Raw genomic sequence first — 19014 nt, 5'->3', positions numbered from 1 at the left:
CTAGCCGATGCATGTGTGGTATAAATCTGAAAATCCTACGTGACTTCCTTTAACACGATTTTTGGAAAATGCAACCTCTGACCTCGACGTCACTGAGATTCAAACCTGTCTGAGATTTTTAGTAGACTGATCTATGGTAGGAATTTCAAAATCCTACATCACCTTTTGTTGAGTTATTGTTTTCACAAACTTTGATCTCCACACCACCAACCTGTCCGCCCGTGTGGTGGGGTAACGACAATACCCCATCGGTAAAAACCTCAAAAACTAAAAAATAAATGAATAAAATTAACAAAACATTTCTTGTCAGAGTGTTTTTGCTATACGTTATTAATTAGTGGACCTTTTAATAAAGAATATCACCAAAACAAAAATTCTTTGCTTCCACAAAGAGAGCTGTGTAGAGAACTGGCTCTACACAGGAAAAAAAGAGGGGGAGACAAAAACGAGCATGAGGACGGGAACATCCAGGCTCTAGTTTGAGAAAAAAGATGCCTCGTTAATTTTTCCAAATGGTAACTTTTTATTGAAAGGCACCTGTAAGAGCCAGAAAGGGAGTAGCACGTACTGTTGTGTGGAAATGTCCCGTTTTCTTTCATGTCTTTGAACAAAAACACTTTCTGTGCATTTTCAAACTTGGTTCAAAAACCTTAATCGACATGAATATTTTGACTGGAGTCTTGCACCATCTACTTTGGTCCAACCTCCCCTTATTGAGTAAAAATACTTAAATGCTAAAATGCCAGAAGGAAATAAACAACATCTCTTATAAATGACAAAATTCTCACAAGTTTTCAAAGCTCGTCATATATAAAACAATAATTTATTATTTCTCTCATTTTACAAGACATCAAATTGGGTGGTTAACTAAAGATTTGCTTAAGCTGTTATTCTGACCAATACATGAAACCCTACCAAAGCAACTACAGTGTGTGCTTGAACAAACAGACATTTCAGTTTCAGCAACGTGAGAAATGTCTTTCTCTAAATATACGTACATACATGGTGATATCACGTTATGATGTTCTCTACATTATGTAACAGACGGTACATCGCTGGTGGCTTTAAACTTTGGGAGATCAGCACCATTCAAGGGAAAGCAAAACAACAAAGTGAATTTGATACAAAAGTTGGATTTTTTTTAATTTACAAAAAGTCCTTTTGAAAAGGTTAAGCGTTTCACCTCGCAGGAAAATATTGTTTTGGTAAAAGCATTACGTACACATTACAGCAAAAATACTGAAGAGATATATAGTACGAACAAAATAATGTAAAATAGTGTAAATGCTGGCTTTTTAATGTATGGCACACTGTCTTTACACACTTTCAAAACCTTCCAAAAAGTCAAATATTGTATTTGTGTTTCAAAAAAATCTTCAAAAAAGCAGGCACAAAGGTAGAAGAGATTATTGAATTATGCTTCCAAAATCTTCCTCATACACGGTCTCCTAATCCAACTCACTCGAGGTCCAACCGTTGTTTCAGGAGCCCTCTTTTCACTGCAGTGGGGAAAATGCTCACACAGAAAAGGTGTTTATTTCCTATTTACATGTGTTGCCACCTTGAACGAGGCAGGAATCTGTACCCCAGCTGTTAGAGTCCTATGTACAGACCATTACACTCAAGTCTCTTCTCCTCTAGCAGGCCTGAACAGGACTTAGACCGTAGTCACAGACAGGAGGGAGTTGTACACCCTCGTGCCATCTGGTGACTTGGTACCATGGGTGAGAAGTTCTTGAATGGTCATCCAGTTGTCAAATATTTTCTTATTCCTCTTTTTCATCATCTTTTTGTGGCTGAGTTCGATGATGTTCGGCTCCTTTTTGTCCTCCAGGGTGGCCTGCTCCTTCAGACAGTCGGCTCGGCTCTGCTTCATGAACTCGCGGCGCTGCCTCTGCTCCTTGGCACGCACCGCGTGCTGCTTCCTCTCTTCCTTGCTCCAGTAGCGGCCCATCTTCAGCTCGCTTATGGCGTCGTCATCTGTGGTCATACCGCTGCGCTCCTCGTGAATCCGGAGGGCGCGTTCCCTCAGCAGCTTGTCCCGGACGGGCCTCTTGGTGATGTAACGTGTGCCGTCGCTGCGGATCTTCACCTTCCACTCCATCTTAGGCTCCAGGTCGCTGGGGGTAATGGGATCCCGACACATGCTGACCAGGCTCATCTGGCTCTGAGCGTACTCTACGGCTGACTTCTGCTGGATCAGCTGCATGTAGCTCTGGTAGTGCTGGGCATGGGCGGGGATGTGAGCGTGCTTGTAAGGTGAGTGCGGCTGAGAGAAGCCTCGCCCGCTCTTACTAGACTCTCCGGGCTTTCTCTCTTTGCCCTCTGCCTGCAGTGCTCCATCTGGATCCTTGGATGAGCTTCTGCTCCGGCTCGGGCTGCAAGCTTCCTGCACAGGAGACAGGAGGGGCTTCAGCATCCTGCCGCTGGAGCCCGACGGCCCAGCTTGGTTTTCTGCTACTCTACGGAGCGAATTATCTGGAGACAGTTCCAGAGTCAGAGGGGTGCTGCGGCAGCTCTCACCAGTGTTATAGGCACTGGAGCTGTCCTTGTCAGACTTCTCTGGCAGCTCCGTGATGTCTGACAGCTCGTGGCGGCGAGCATCTATGCTAGTGTTATAGTTGCGGAAGCCGCTGTTGTGCAGCATCCAGGATTCACGGCACTGCTCCCTCAGCTGCTGCATCTTGTGGGCGCGGACGATGTTCAGGCACTCCAGCTCTATGGTGCGCAGCTCTTCATTGAGCATCTCAAGCTCCTTGTCCACACCCTCCTGGTCCTGACCCACCGCTCCACCGCCCTGCCCATAGAGGCCCTGGGCTCCACTGCTCCTCATCTGGCACTTGAGCTCCAGGAGTTCCCTGAAGCGCTCGCACTCGTCAACCGGAATGCCCAGGAAGTCGGCGTCGGCGTAGTCGACCGACATGAACGACTCGCTGCTGAAGGGCAGGTCGGTGCTACCGAGCGTGTCCTGGCTGTAGGTCAGCTTTCTGCAGCTGCCCAGCGTGTTGGAGGCCGTGGTCTGGTCATCGCCGAGGTTCTCCTGCTCAGAGCTCTCGTCGTTTCGCGTGCTCTCGTCCGTGCGGCCGACGCCGCTGTCCTTCTCGTGATGGTTAGAGAGCAGCGTGGCTGTATCTGTGGTGCCCCCATCCTCCTCGTGCTTCTTCTAAACAAAACAAGCAAACAGCCCGCACAGGGGGAAGAAATAAGCGTAACTGTTTCACAACTGTTTTTCACATTTGGACAAATATGTGCAAAACTGTTAATATCACATCTGCTTTAATTATGAGCATTCACTGCACTTTTAGTCACAAATGGACGAATAACAAAGGCTGTGTCGCTGAGCCTGAGGTTCTCCATAACAAAGACAATTTCTGTTAATGGAAAAAAACAGTTGGAAACCGCGGAGCATCTGTTCACCTCGCCAGAACGGGCTCGGCCGACATAATCTATTGATGGACATATGTGTTAGTGGAGATTGATTGTGCGTGCTCACGCTCTTCACGCTGCGCACATGTGCGCGTACCTGCTGCAGCATGCTGGCAGTGAACTGCATGGCCTGATGGTGCTGCTGCTCCAGCATATCCATGTGGAGGTCATCCAGGAAGTCGTTCCTGTCATCATCCATCCAGCCCTCATCCAGCTGAGACGCGGCGGAGAGAAGAGACGCCTCATTAGATGCAAAGTTTTACACACACACACAAAAAAGACCATCTGCTATTCAAAGTCCAAGTGCTGTTTTCAGATTTGAATCAATTTGATGTGAAATCACATTTGGTTCCAAACTAAAACCTTTATTGAGTTGACACCAATAACAGTTTGTGAAATTACCTGGATCTCTGGCCTGGCCACCAGCAGGGAGATGTTCTGGTTGCTCTCACTGGTTAGCAGTGCCACGGCATCCTCTCGATTTTGGATCTCAACACCGTTGATCTTATTGACACAGAAAGAGCCATTTAAATAAAAAAAAGCTGTTTTTGTTCACTGTCATGATAGGAGATCACAGAAACATGCACACACACACGAAATCATACCTGTATGATTTTGTCACCTTCTCTAATTCTGCCATCTTTTGCTGCAATGCTGTTTGGATCAATCTAAAGAGAGCACACATTACATTTGTGAGTTAAAGTGAGCGTTATTGACACCGACAGGCAAAGAAATCGCTGTCCGCCTGCGCCACATACCTCACTAATGTAGATCCCAGCCTCATCCTCATCGTCAGTCCTGTAACAGATAGTCAGGCCGAGCTTGTCTTGAATGTTGTCTCTGTACAAATCCACCTCCTGGAAGGACACATGCACAGATTAATAACCTACATAGCTGGAATTATTTTGGCCCATAGAGCAGAGAAACACTGTATTTATACGTCTGTGTCCCAGGACTATCTAAATGGGATCAAAACTGGGACACCAGAGAAGGAGTGATCCATCAATCTCTGTAATGAATCTTTCAGCTGGAGGCAGCAAGGCCACAGGCTCCTGACAAAGCCCTCTGACAGAATGAGAGATGATGCAGTGGACTGCAGTTGCGGAGAGTGCCATTTTTCACTTGTCAACACGTGTAATCTCACAGATACAGATAAAGATATGAGCAGCGCTCGTTTTTGGGGGCAGAGGGCAGATTCTGAAAGGGGTTAGCACTCTAAAAAACTCGCAGCTAAAAAATGGAGACCATCTTTGAGGAAAAACCTCTGGAAAACACCAAGAATTAGATGACTATTCTTATTCAGTAAATATGATGCTATAGTGAGGTATGGTAAGCAGGGGTGATCCTCGTGAATGGCTGAAACCGACACTAGAAGTTTAGATTGTTGCTTCTAGCTGTTTGTAGCAGTCTTTCTTCTGGATTTATTAAATACCTGCAGCTTCTGCAGAGGTTTCTTCCTGTTTAAAGGGAGTTTTTCCTTCCCAATGTTGCCAAGCGCAACATAGTGGGTCGTATGACTGTTGGGGTCTTCATCTTACGATACAAAGTGCTTCGAGGTGACTGTTGCTGTGATTTAGTGCTAAATAAAACTGAACTGAATCACAGGGATACCTATAGGATTCATTAATTTGGATTATATTATACAGGATTCATAACACTGACTGTGTGAATCTATTATTTTAACTAGCAAAAAAACAACTAAACAAAACAATAAATATGATTTGGGAAGAAAAGTAAAGTAAACAAAAAAGCTTCTGGTATTAATATAAACAAATTAGCGGTCAACCTGTCGGATTTGATTTAATCGCTAATTTGCTGTTGTGTGAATTTAAACATTATGAAGCAGAGTCATTCTTCAAGAGCACCTCCACAGATATTATTAATATCAGGCAGGTGGTCCCTGAGGTTTAATAAGAGGGGGAGCGAGGGTTGGCAGAGGTCAACGAAGGTGCACGATGGAGGTTTGATCGTGGCCTCTTCCAGCCTCTGTTAGCATCGTCAGATTCATCACCGCAGCCCTATTATCTTGTGCCATCTAATTATCCGCTGGGCCTCATCTCCACTGCGTAGGAGCAGAGGAAGACTTATTAGGCCCTGTCACTAATAAGTAATGATGTCACCGTTGTGCATCTGCTGGAACAAACCAGCAACTCGATTCCTGTCTGGCATGCATCTCAGTGTCTCCGCATAGGGAGACTGCTCCATCAATAAGTGCAATATATCAGGGCTTGGGGTCGCTAACAAGGCCATTGGAGCGGAGACGCCGAGACGACCTCAGGTCTGCTTATGGAGCAATAATGCACTTCTGCCCAAAAGTAGAGCTTCATTGAGTGGACGACTAAGAACGGAGATGGTGTTTTTACCTCATATTCCAGCTCCTCCCGCTCTATGTCCTGCTGTATACCCTCAAGGAAATCAGGGTCAAAGTACACGTGCCCAGGAGGATGCCTGAGGAAAGGAAAAAAAGAGAATACGATAAATTGGAAAAGAGTGGAAGTCAAATTGAACACACACATTAGGAAAGGAAACAAGAAGTAGTGACGCGTTTCTCAATCTGGATTTAATTTTGCCCCAGAGTTGGAAAATTAAATGGAGAAGTAGTGGGAAAGTAATAAGAATTCAATGAAGAAATCACTCTTGAATCAGATTCATTGAAACTGCAGCCTGAAGCTAATCACAAATTAACGCCGTGTTATTAATTTGTCTCGGAAATCAATTAAATCGCTATTATTCATTAAAGGGCGACTCCTGCTGCCACAGAGTGGAAAGTATAGCCAGGCTCCAGGGCTCACACACACACACGGAGTCAGAAACAAAAGATGCATTTTGAGAATGTGCAAATGAGCACGGCCATCATTTTAATGTGGCTGCGTGCCCCGGAGGAGCTGTTATCTCCCGTGAGTGACAGGGACATTTTCCCTTCAAACTTCCACACTGGTGTTACACGATCGCAGCGGTGCATTCTGCAGAGCAAGATAAGCTCTTTCAATTAGCATTTGAGGTAAAACGTTGGACGGTGACCAAAACTGGCATGACCTTTCCAACACTGCCGAGTTCTAACAACAAAGATTTCGACACTCTTCTCCATTTGGCAAAAGGAATTTCTGAACAAGCAAGTTGTGAAAAAGGCGTGAGGGGTCTTTAGCAACTGAGGGTGAGTGTGCTTAACTGCAGCTGGCCTTGCTTTAAACTAAGGAAACAGGAGAAGCTTAAGAAGCTTTTAAGAAGATGAAGAAACGTGGTCCAGAAAGGCTGGCGACACATAAAGGCTTATGAGACCCTTTCAAATGTGTCCTTTTTTAAAACCACTGGTAGACGGTTTAATTAACCACCTCAAATTTGAGATTAGTTTAATGTGTAACTTGAACACTTTGAATCGGTGACAGGGGAAGAGATTGTTAGCAACACAGTTTCATTGACATGTACAGTTATTTAATGTTCAAATGTGTGTCCCACACATAATTTACAGAATAAACTGCCTTCTCTATATTTAAAACAAGAGTTCTCTGACTACTCTTGAAATAGTCTGCCTCCAGTTGTTCTTGTGCCGTTCTGTGCTCACTAACTTGCAAGGTTGAACTCCTTGAGTAAAAAAAAAAAAAACCGAGCTGGTACTTACTCCTCTGGAAGCAGATACTCCTCCAGCTCTGAGATTGGGGGTGAAGAGGGGGGCAGATTGGTGAGGGCCATGATGTGCTGGAGGGTGATGTCCGTCTGGGTGCTGATGTCTGTGACTTGGGTGTCAACGGCAGGGTTGGCCACTTTGGGGTAAGGGGCCCGACGCAGAACCTGGACCACGATGGGCTCCTTGGCGGTGCGGAAGGCCTCCACCGCCTGGTCGTGTGTGGCCTTTGAGAGGTCCTTTCCATTGACCTGGAAGGAGGAAGGAGACACCAAGGTCAATAACCATGATAATAATGGAGAAGGTTATTTTTCTATTTGGTGCCGAGCTCTCTCTGTGAAGCTCACGTCACACTATGCCCACACAAAATCAGAAGCAATGTTCTGTTTGAGAAATGACTCATTACCGCCTTCAGCTTGTTTTACAGGGTCACAGTTGGACCACGCAGAGTAAGACCTTAATTAGGAAGAGTCTCTCGTTAATTAATCGAGGTTATTATCCGTGGCTGCATGAAGAAGCCCTTGTTTAGCTAAGTAATTTCTTAGCAGAGGATAAATTTGACCTCCCGTCAGAGACAGTGGAGTGGGTGCCAGGCGCTAACCTGAGAAGATTAATTTGAGCAAAAAAGCTGCAGCGAGTCGCGAAGAAGAGGCTAATTAAGTGTGGCTGAGCCACTTAAAGTGTCTGAGTGCTGATGAGAGATGAGCACAGACCCTCAAAAGAACATGTCACCAGACCCAGTGTGACTTGCACGCAGATCTACGCTGTCCAAGAAGGTCACAGCTGGGTGTACAAATTAGATCCGTGGTTTATCGCTATAGGCTAAATCTTACAGGAAATTTACTGGAGGATCGACACTGGGAGCGAATCCAAAACAAGCGGCGGCTCGCTAAACTTTATTAACAGCTGAGGTTTCTTGCATGTAATCCGCAGCCTGGGTCAGTACACTTTATCGGGGTTTACACACAGCTGCCGTTCCGCTCTCAATCACCACGTCATGTGGAATTTTTTGGTCTGTGATTCCCGGATGTGTTGAGAGCTTTGATAGAATCTGAGCCTGAGGGTCTTCTCATTTCACAGGTCTCCTCCTCCTGCTTCTCTGCTGCGTTTGCACACACACGCACACACATGCTCATTTCTACCTAGAATGAAGGTACTTTCTCACATCAGTATCTAGTTTGCAGGTCATTAGGCATGTCATGAATCTCCAGCATCCCTTCTTCACTCTTCTTCACATCTGACACACGTGCAAGTCCCCGTCTGAGGATTAATTTTCTGATAAACATGTAGGTGGTTGCTGTGCCTGCCCCCAGCTATAGTAGTCTCATTCCAATTCATAGCACAGTTTGCAGACTTAACTGTAGTCCGACACATCAGAAGTAGCAGCAATATTAAAACACCTCCAGGGGGATAACGGTGGTATATACACACAACCCGACTTTGACCCACAGAACGTGAAAAGTGAAGGTATATTTTTATAAAAGGAGGACGTATACCAAAAAGCGCTAGGCTTGAGTATGTGCTGAAAGAGAAAGGCTGGAAAACGGAGGAAACGCTGTGGGGAGAGGCCATGTGCCTGCTAATAACCAGAGCAGATTAATGCTAATCCTGGGTTTGCAGGATAATTGGATCATCACAGTGGACTTTAAACTTTTTCTACATTAAAACTTGGCCAAAAAAAAATTTATAGCTAATTTGGGTTTGCTCGGAATAATTCAACAGTGAGAAAAGTTTTATCATAACAGAAAATGCTAATGTAAGAAATTCAATCAGTCCAGACCTGATGTCTGGACTGATCTTTGTTTCCCACAGCAGGCCACGATGTTGCACATCAGCTGAGGAAAACAAGCGCCTTTGTGCCTTCTCCCCTCTGCACGCAGGCTCCAGCAGTTAAACCTGGTTGCCAGGAATCCCGAGCCTACTTGAAGGCAGTGAACCAGAGACAAAGCCTTTAGTCCCCTTCTTGTTGTGCCTACAGCATTCTGCCTCAGTGCTCTCAATGGGGGAGGGGGGGGGGGGGGGGCAGAGTGTCCTCCCAACTGTGGAGGGGGTCCCACAGCCTCCATTCACTAGGCTCACCTCTGACACGGAGCGACCCTTTGCGGCACACTGGGAAAAAACCCACAACACTCTCCCGACACAATACACAATGCCTCGGCACCGCTGAGACCCCCAAACTGCGCCGTGTCAAGCCCCAACTCAGCCGCAGTTCAGAGCGCACAACTCCGTTTACACGCACAGCCAAACAAGCCAGACTTTAACAGGTTTAGCAGCTGCTCAGCTGCAACTGAAGGCCAAGTTCGCCTTGAGATGTGTTCTTCACGCTGACACCACGATGACTGACATGCAGAAATTACTCCGTCATCCTCCGGCGCATCCTCTGAGAGGCCTGGCTTAAATCCGTTTTAATGACAAGAGGGCGGCAAAGCCCCACTTAAAGGAATACTAATTAGTTTGAAATCAAACGACCGTTGCAGTGGTGGAATTTACACAGCTGTGGCTTTGTTATTCACCGATTTTCCTTCAATAAATGATCACATCTGAAGCAAAAGCAGAGCGGACGACCTGTATCACAGGACTTTCGTGCTCCGGAGCGCTCTTCCTCGGTGCTTCGTGTGGTAGCTGTGTCAGTCTTCAGCCTGCTGGGTAATAATAAGGGGCAGCAGGTGTGAGCCATCGAGCTCAGATGCTCTGGAAGGCAAATCAGGCTGGATTGAGATGTTGATGTGGGACTCTGTGTATTGTCTCTTCAGTGATTGGCAACCTGCTGCCAGAAATGCTTATCTGCCAGGCAGTGGGCTTCATCTCTTTGATTATTATATTCATATTACACTGCATGGAGCGAGGCGGCCTCTGTTTTCCATTTCTATTTAGTTTTTATTTAATCAGATATCCCCAGTGAAATCGAGCTTCTTTAAATACGAGAATGATTATGATGAAAAACAAGGGAAATAACTGTAATCAAGGATAATAAATGTAATAGACAGGACAGTTCTCTAAGCTCTGCTGTAACTCAAGCTTTTAGTTCATGCTTGCCACATGTGTACTGCACCACATCATCGCTCATAAGGTGAAATGGGTTATCTGCTAATTGAACGGTGGGTGCTTCTGCAGTCTAAGTGTTGCCGGGTAAGATACTAAACTCCAAACTTTCCCATATGCATCCATCAGTGAGGGGTGTGTGTGTGGGCTTAAAGACACAGAGTAAAAAGTGGCTTTATGAATTTTTGCTGTGGTGGAAAAAACATAAAGGGCACTCCACCGCAAATTATAGTCGTAGTTTTGAATCGGACACTGTTATCACTCATAATTTCAACTCGCCAATCATGTTGATGTGATGTCATAGCTCTGCAATTCAGGGAAAAGGCTGGAAAAATACTAAATGCTTGCTTGTCAGCGTTGCCTTCAGGGGTTTTCGCTTTAGGGGAGTCAGCTCAGGGAGTTTAAAGAGTGTCAAAGTTTGCATAAGGAAGAGGGCAAGGTGGATAAATATGTCAATAATAATATTAATGAGCAGCTTGCTCTAAGTGGCTGGTTGCAATGACATAAATACTGATGTTGTAGGAATGACACCAGTAGTGATGCTTTTTTTCCCCCTTCCTGCAGGCTCACATTACATTCAGCCGATTTGAGTTTGTATGTGGGAGGAGGAAATTGATATTATTATTATTTTTATTGCACAAAAGAACAGGAGTGTGATGCTAACTGCAACCTGCATCCAAGATAGAAACAACCGCATTAAGATGCTAACACGACTTTGGCTCTTTGCAAGCTTCTGCACAAACAGCATGCTAACACTTTGTTACTTTTAATAAAAGTAACAAGAAATGTATAATACATTACTTTTTTTTGAATAATAATCCCAACACTGGACACCAGCATGGCAAAGTCTACTGCAGCTAATGATAAATGGAAACGCTATGCTAACAGTATGCTAACAGGAGCATTTTGAATCAGCTAAAATGAGACTAAACCAGCCCGATACACTACAATGCCAGTAAGACAGCCCCCCTCCCACCAGTTCTAATCATCATCATACAGGAAAGGCTTTGCAGGATATTAAGTGAATGTAGCATTAGTCTTTGATATGGCTATTGAATCACCACATAATCCTTTAATAAAGAGGACAGCCAGTGTTTCTGTTCCTCGGGGAGATGCGGCAGGTGAGCAGAGTGGAAACTCTGCCAGACACACGGTGCCTTTGACAGTGTGGCAGAGGAAACCCTGGGAACTTCACTCTATAGTCGAGCATTTTCAAGCAGTTTGAAAGCCGGAGCACTCGTCTTTCTGGTTGGGTACACTTCTTAGACAAATTCTTCCAAATCTCTATTTCCCAACAGAAAGGAGCGCTGACATTATAGAGAGCATGAAGGCTTATATTCAGTGGGGCCTATGCTACGTTTGAGTGGCAGCCTGAATGTAGGTCATTCTACTCATAAAGCACAGCTAATCCCTCTTTTATTTCACTTTAAAGCATCTTCATAATAATAATAATAATAATAATAATAATAATAATAAATTTTATTTATGAGCGCCTTTCAAGTCACCCAAGGACACTTTACAATAGAATAAAACACTTAGTAAAACAATGGCAGAATAAGAACAATAAAATAAAGCACAAGATAAAATGAACAAACAGTGGATTCACAGTGAATATGCAGATTTGAACAGATGAGTTTTGAGTTGGGATTTAAACTGGGGGAGAGAACCAATATTTCTTATTTCAGGGGGCAGAGAGTTCCACAGCCTGGGAGCAGAGCAGCTGAAAGCTCTGCTTCCCATGGTGGTGAGGCGGAAGGAAGGTACAGTAAGCTGGACAGAAGAAGAAGAACGAAGTGAACGGGCAGAACAAGTGGTGGTTAACAGGTCAGAAAGGTAAGAAGGAGCGAGGTTATGAATGGCCTTGAAGGTGAGCAGGAGAAGTTTGAAAATTATCCGGAATTTCACAGGGAGCCAGTGAAGTTCCTGAAGAACAGGGGTGATGTGCTGGTAGGAGGGGGTTCTGGTGATAATGCGAGCAGCAGAGTTCTGAACCAGTTGAAGCTTATGGAGGGATTTTTGGGGGAGACCATGCAGAAGAGAATTGCAGTAGTCAATACGGGAGGTAACAAGACTATGTACAAGAATGGACGTAGACTGGGTGGAAAGAGAAGGAAGCAATCTGTTAATGTTACGTAGATGGAAGTAGGCAGAACGGGTGAGGTTATTGATGTGTGATTTATAAGAAAGTGTACTGTCTAGGATGACACCAAGGCTCTTAACCTGAGGAGAAGGGAAAACTGTGGAGTTATCGATGGTAAGTGAGAAATGGTTTGCCTTCAAAAGGTTGGATTTGGTGCCAATAAGGAGGATCTCAGTTTTATCCTCATTGAGCTTTAGAAAATTAGGGGTAAACCAGGATTTTAACTCGGATAGACATTCTGTAAAGGAAGAAGGTGGGAGGGAGGAATCAGGTTTGCAAGAGAGATATAACTGGGTGTCATCAGCAAAACAGTGAAACTGAAGATCAAATTTGCGGAAGATGGTACCTAGAGGGAGGATGTATATTATAAAGAGAAGAGGGCCTAAAACTGAACCTTGGGGTACACCAGAGGTAACGGGGAATAGGCGAGAGCGGAATGATCTTAGTTGAATAAACTGGGAACGGTCGAGGAGATATGATTGAAACCAGGCGAGGGGTGTGTCAGAGATGCCGAGAGAGGAAAGTCTGCTTAGAAGGACAGAGTGAGAAATGGTGTCAAAGGCAGAGCTCAGATCTAAAAGGACGAGAATGGTGAGAAGACCAGAGTCAGCTCCGATTAAGAGATCATTAGTGACTTTAAGTAGAGCAGTTTCGGTACTGTGACATGAGCGAAAACCAGATTGAAATCTCTCGTAGATGTTATTATTAACCAGGTGTAAATGAAGTTGAGCTGCAACCACTTTTTCGAGTATCTTAGAAATGAAGGGTAGATTGGAAATCGGACGGAGGTTGTTAAAGTTGTTAGGATCTAAAGAAGGTTTTTTCAGTATAGGAGTGACTAGAGCAGTCTTCAATAAGGAGGGAACGATACCGGTGGTGAGAGAAGAGTGAATGATAGCACAGATGAGTGGGAGTAAAGAAGAGAGGCGGGATTTCACAAGCCCCGTGGGCATGGGGTCAAGATGACATGTGGCAGGCTTTGATTTACATATTAACTCGGAGATATCAGATAAATCAGGAAGATGAAAAGTGGAAAACGGCTCAAAAAGGAGAAAAGGTTCTGGAGAGGGCGTAGACACAACATTCGATCTGAGTTGCTGGTGGATGTTATCGATTTTCGTAGTCCAGAACACCATCAAGGAGTTGCATGTTTCAGAGGAATAGAAGTGCGGTGGTAAAGCGTTGGGGGGTTGAATTAGTTTGTTGAAAACTGAAAACAGAGTCCTAGCATTACCCTCACAAGAACTGATAATACCAGAGTAGAAGCTTTGTTTGGCCTTGTTAATGGAGTTTTTATACTGAAGTACATGGTATTTATAGATTTCTGAATCAACAGTTAAACCAGATTTCTTATATTTACGCTCTAGCTGCCGAGCTTTGGCCTTCAGAGCTCGGAGGTCAGAGGTAAACCAGGGAGCAGAGCGAGTGAAGGAAACAGAGTGGGTTTTTACAGGAGCCAGAGAATCAAGGACAGTGCGTAGACAATTATTATAATATAACAACAAATCATCAGGAGTAGAATAGAAGTCCGGAATCTGAACATTGTCCAAACTGGTAGTGAGAATGTCCATATCAATGTTCTTGATGTTGCGGAACGAGATGAGACGGGTTGGCTTGGTAGAAGAGCAGCAGAGAGTGAGGTTAAATGAAAGGAGGAAGTGGTCAGTTATGGGGATTTCAGTAGCAGAAAGATTCAAGGGAGTAAGACCAGAACAGCAGACCAAGTCCAGGGTGTGTCCTTTAGAGTGAGTGGGGAAGTCGATAAATTGTTTAAATTCAGAGCCTTCGAGACAGGAGGAAAAGTCTCTGGTGAGCAGAAGGTCATTATTGTCCATGTGAATGTTGAAATCTCCCACCAAGATCACATTTGGGGAGAGAGATGAAAGATGGGTTAGTAGATTAGCAAAGTCACTGAGGAAGACAGGGTTAGGTTTGGGGGGGCGGTATACAGTAGCTATGATAGTGGGAATGGGTCCAGTCAGCTCACATGCAAGGACATGACAGCTCACATGCAAGCACATGCAAGGACCTCTTCATGAGAGGAAAAACCTAAAAACTGAGAAGCAATTGATGATTTTTGTGCACACTTAGTGTTTTTGTTTTTTTGTTTTTTTTAAAGTCTTTAAAAATCTGCATTTTGTTTTTTAACTGACCAGGCAGGAAACTCTCCACAGCAGGAGGCTTAGAAACACAGCAGTCTTTATTTACAGCAGCCTGTGAGCTTACAGAGGATTACAGAACAAACAGCTAAAAACTTAATGCTGGCTGAAAGAGATACTGCTGTTTACTTTCACCTAATCTGATTGAAGCATGGGACATTGACTTCTTAACTGATCAGCTGTGGATAAAACAGATTACTTCAGTACGCTTTCTGCTCCCCATCTCAGGCCTAATGAGCCCAAATGAAGGTGTGATGTGTGTCTGATGGAGATGCTGAACTTCACCGCACTCCATTTGTCTTCTGCTTTCAATCTCTTTATAATAAATTCTTTTCAAATAGACTATTAGACATAATTTTTTAAATAGCGTTTGCACGCCTGTATCTCCCACTGTGTGCTTGTGTAGCCCGGCCTGCCTGAGCAGAGTGTGGGGAACATCGCTCTCTGCCCCTCAGCACATGTATGAAATTACAGGTATAAGGCAAAGTGAAGGGTCAGGTTCACGGGGCTGCTCATATCAGCAGTCAGGTTGAAACCTAAGGATTGTGCCATGTTTCATTTACGCACTTATCTCACACCAGTGCCTCAGGCGCCCCCTAACTGTCCAGCTACACAGATGTCGACCCACACTATAAACACACACTTACCCCATCACAGCTCTTTGCCAGGGCCAAGTCTATTTGTCCATGGCAGCAAAGACATTTTTGCTCTTAGGGGAGAGGAGGGGGTGGGGGACAGAAAAGTAAATACGAAAAGCCACAATCTGCGTCGAGATAGGACATACTGGAGCCATCCACGGCCATAACTACATTATACTAGGACACTAAATCAGAAAAAGAGCTCTTAGTCAACGTCATGCTGGGAGAGGCCAGATAATGAAAAACACCCAGAAATCAAACATCTGCTTCCAAGGTCCTGGTGCTGGATACCAAGACACCTCCAGAGGATCTGCGTGACCCTGAGGGGATCAGAGCTGTTTTGGCTAACAGCATTAAGTGGGTATTAAGTGGGCAACAGTATTAACTGTTGTGGCTGAGTGCTGTATATAAGTACATGAATAAAGCTCTGCTTACAAGGTTCATGAACACTTATTATATAATCACCAATCTTTTAATCATGTACCCGCTGTGACAATCAGGGTGAAGCACTGCTGCTCCTATAAAACAACAGCTGAGTGAAACTAATTAGGAGACCTTTACTATGAGCACACACACCTAACTAATTAGAAGACAACCTATTCAAAGCTGACTAGGACCTATTCTATCGTCTTATAATGGCATCGGGTCTGTGGCTAGTGTTTGTCCATAACAATGACGACAGTTTAAGCCAGTTCAACTTGGTAGGTTTTACTTTAAGTCATTATTGAGTGAGCAAAGACAACAGTCATTTAAAAAAAAGAAAAAAAATTACAAAATTGTTAAACTTTACCTGTTTGTCAAAGTCAGTATCAATTTTCTTTATAGAGCAAACGTCACTGTACTAAAACACAATGTGCTTGAAATATAAATCTATGTAGGTTTGTGTACTCTGTTATATTTTTATATAATGTGTATAGGTTATAGCTTTTAAGTACCATATGGAGTTATAGTTGTGAGGAATTTGTCGAAGCTTTTGGTAACTGGTCCTTGTCTTTTTAAATGAGAAGAAAAAAAACATCATGCCACTAAAAGAGAAGAGTATTTTTCTGCAATTACAAACTGTGTAAAAAATCTTTGTATCAAAATAAAGCCACACTTGTGAGACTTAATCAGAGGTGTAAATATTACAGAAGATGCTACTCTGTCAAAGTAACTGAGGATGGAAATAAGATTTTTCTTGCCTAACTTCTTTTTTTGGATTTTATAGCATAAAAACTCTTTGAAAATATGCTGCGGTAGACAGTAAACTCCAATAAAATTGTGAATCGACATATTTACACTATCTGTGCAAAGACTGATGCTGGTGAAGTGAAACACGGCAAAGTTGCAGTGAAGACATAGCCTGGTGTTTTGCACGACACTCGCAGTCAATCAGTCAATCTTTTAACTGTAACTGGGCAGAAAATGCTGATTTTCTGACAGGAAATAGATCTAAGCCATTGTGGGAGATGGGAGTTTTTCAGGAAATGAGACATAAGCGCGATTTTTAAAGTTTTGGAAGCCTTGCTACCCTGCTGTTCAAACCTTCTGTTTGCAAATGACAAACAAATAACGTATACTTGCTTTAAGGCATTCAGAAGGAAGCTAAAATGGGCTCGTGGCTGAAATGAGAGACTTCACCCTGACTGCAAATAAGATAAAAAAGGATTATTCTGAACTGTGAATCACACAAAGCCACTCTAGTAGGGGTTGGCAAAAGCATAAGAGCATGACTTTAATTAGTACTTACTTGTCAGTTATTTCCACTGGTGGAAAAGCTACATCAAAGTAATGATAGCTTTGTAGGGGATTAGCTTGTAGGTTCAGTTTCAGCTAAATCTGAAGTTGGCAGGCTAATACATCCCTTCTGGTTTATTCAGACCACCAAGAAATCAGCTAACATAACAACGATATCAGGTTAACCCAAGACTGTGCGTTTGTTGTGCTTCCTTTGACAATTGCACCTAAAAAACAAAAGAAAAATTGTTTCGGCAATTGTGTGGCAGAGACTGGTTGAGTTAATCTCTCAAGAAATATCTAACACCATCTCATGCTACACCTATTAAGTGTGCCAATATTCTGTCAAAGTCCATTAAAGGTCTGTTTGAGAGACTCGCAGCTGGCTCGCAGTGTTATACTGCTGTACTGTCAGCATCGTGTTATGTCTCTGTGATCCCTCTCTGCCATTTGCTTTAGGCTCACACTAAGTACACAGGCTCCTGTGAGCGCTCCACCGTGGCAGTCAGCCACCTGCTCCAGTGTGTAACAGATGTGACGGCACACCGGGACCGATCTTCGCCGTTATTAAAAGCCGGCCATGCTCAAGCGCTGGCGGTCCCTGCTTTGTCTCTGCACGCTGTCCGTGTCAGGCTTCGTTACGGGGTGCCAAGGAGCAGGCAGAGCTGGGTCTTTGAAGACAGAGGGGGTCTCTGACAGCGGGACAAGGGGGGCGGAGGACTGACTGGATGAAGAAAGTGTTTTGTACAAATATTTCCATCTCATTTTTTTGTCTGCTTGGTGGAGAAGATGTCGCACTGAGACCATCTGGCGCTATGACAACTTGGCTTCTTGAGCCGAGCGTGACATCTTAGCAGCGTTCAATCAGAAATGTGGCTAATTAGGCAGCGGTGCGTGGAAAGCTCCGGATAGGAAATGTTCCAGCGGACTCATTTGCAAACTTCTTTTGCTCAGCAGATCAGTCGCTTTTGGTTTAACATGCATGGAACAGAGGAAAATAAAAAAAATACAGAAAGCGAGAGCTAAGAAAGCAAAAGATTTAGCAGGCAAACAACAGTCCAGATCAGTTCAGCATGGATCTGAGCCACAGTGGGCAGTTTGTGCTGAGGCTCTAATTAAGCTCGGGTCTCATAAGAGCTGCTGCACGGCGCCACAGCCATTACGGAGCGCTTCTGAGAGATTAAGTGCCGTAGGACTGTCAAACAGAGTTTCCAAGGCCTCTACCTTCTAGTCTCTGACAAAAGCAGCTGAGCTTACATCTCCACACGGCGCTTACCTTGAAGCTTTGAAGAAAGGGGCCGAGGGTTCAGCGCTGTCAGAGGGGTCAAGTTGAAAAGGGAGCGCTGAGCCCACTGCAGCTCAGGCCTTTAATGATCGTGACGAAAAGGGAAAACACTTCTACAGACTGCAGCGTTGGCTGCGATTGATAGACCCTAACCGTGTTTGATCTCCAGAATGGCTCTATTGACAGTCAGCACTGTAAACAAAAAAAAAAAATCTGCAATTCCTTGGAGACGGTAATGTATGCAGATCCTCTTAATGAATTCTTCCCAAACAGATTGCTCGAGTTACCAAGTCAACTGAGTGTTTCGAATCCTGCCAGGACTGCTTAAAAATGCCTCGAGGTAGGAAAAAACAAACAAACAAGCAGAAAAAAAAAGATGTGCAACTCTGCTGACTTTTATAGAACAGTGCAAAACCATATTTCTCATACTCCCAACATGGGATTTAGAGCTAAGGTGTTTAATGAACTGGAAAGATTTCAAGTGTTCATGGATTATTAAGTCCTTGGAGAGATGACGAGCAGAGTGGAGCGGGCGCCGTGCCAGGGCCGCTGATCAAGAGGATCTGCCTGTGTGTTATCAGTGAGGAGAGGGAGGAAAAAAACGGCTTCCCAGAATCGCCCCCAGAGGTACAAGCTGAGAATTTGCTCACATATAATATTTCACTCATCGCCTTCTACTGTACTATGAAAGAGCATGCAGCGCAAACATGCACTACATATTCATTTTACCGAATGGTTTATGCATGAGCGCCAGAGCTATGTGCCCGCCTTCAGTGAGACTAAGCTCTAATGAGCTCGCAGCCACCATCAGACTGCAGAGACAAAACATTCAGAAACCAGGCTTCAGTGCAATCTGCACACTTTACATCAAATATTGCAATAAATAAGTAAATAAATTGAAAAAAAGAAAAGAAAAATTAAACAAGTTGCACAGCAGATAATTATTTCAATCAAAAACAAAGTCCACTTGTGGTCTGATCCCGGTG

The 19014-nt window shown here is 44.2% G+C and overlaps 1 protein-coding gene across 2 annotated transcripts in view; it reads right to left on the bottom strand.

Moving 5' to 3' along the window:
- Window positions 1-516: 516 nt before the first annotated feature.
- Window positions 517-19014, bottom strand: part of pdzrn3b (PDZ domain containing RING finger 3b) — a 100471-nt gene continuing 81973 nt past the window's right edge. For both annotated transcript variants that reach the window (XM_086291372.1, XM_086291373.1), the window contains 7 exons: window positions 7046-7299; window positions 5790-5874; window positions 4185-4283; window positions 4032-4094; window positions 3829-3930; window positions 3524-3640; window positions 517-3163 (listed from right to left, as the gene is read on the bottom strand). In XM_086291372.1, the coding sequence (XP_086147498.1) occupies window positions 1658-3163; window positions 3524-3640; window positions 3829-3930; window positions 4032-4094; window positions 4185-4283; window positions 5790-5874; window positions 7046-7299 (2226 nt within the window). In that variant the 3' untranslated portion in view covers window positions 517-1657. The remainder of the gene's footprint in view (window positions 3164-3523; window positions 3641-3828; window positions 3931-4031; window positions 4095-4184; window positions 4284-5789; window positions 5875-7045; window positions 7300-19014) is intronic.

This window comes from Aulonocara sp. 'chitande type north' Nkhata Bay, linkage group LG5, assembly GCF_057382095.1.
Source record: "Aulonocara sp. 'chitande type north' Nkhata Bay isolate Kocher_YH1m ecotype deep benthic linkage group LG5, A_spYH_male_GT1.1, whole genome shotgun sequence".
NCBI classification, from domain to species: Eukaryota; Metazoa; Chordata; class Actinopteri; order Cichliformes; family Cichlidae; genus Aulonocara; species Aulonocara sp. 'chitande type north' Nkhata Bay.
Note: the sequence above shows the minus strand (reverse complement) of the source record. Positions and strands in the feature narration are given on the sequence as shown.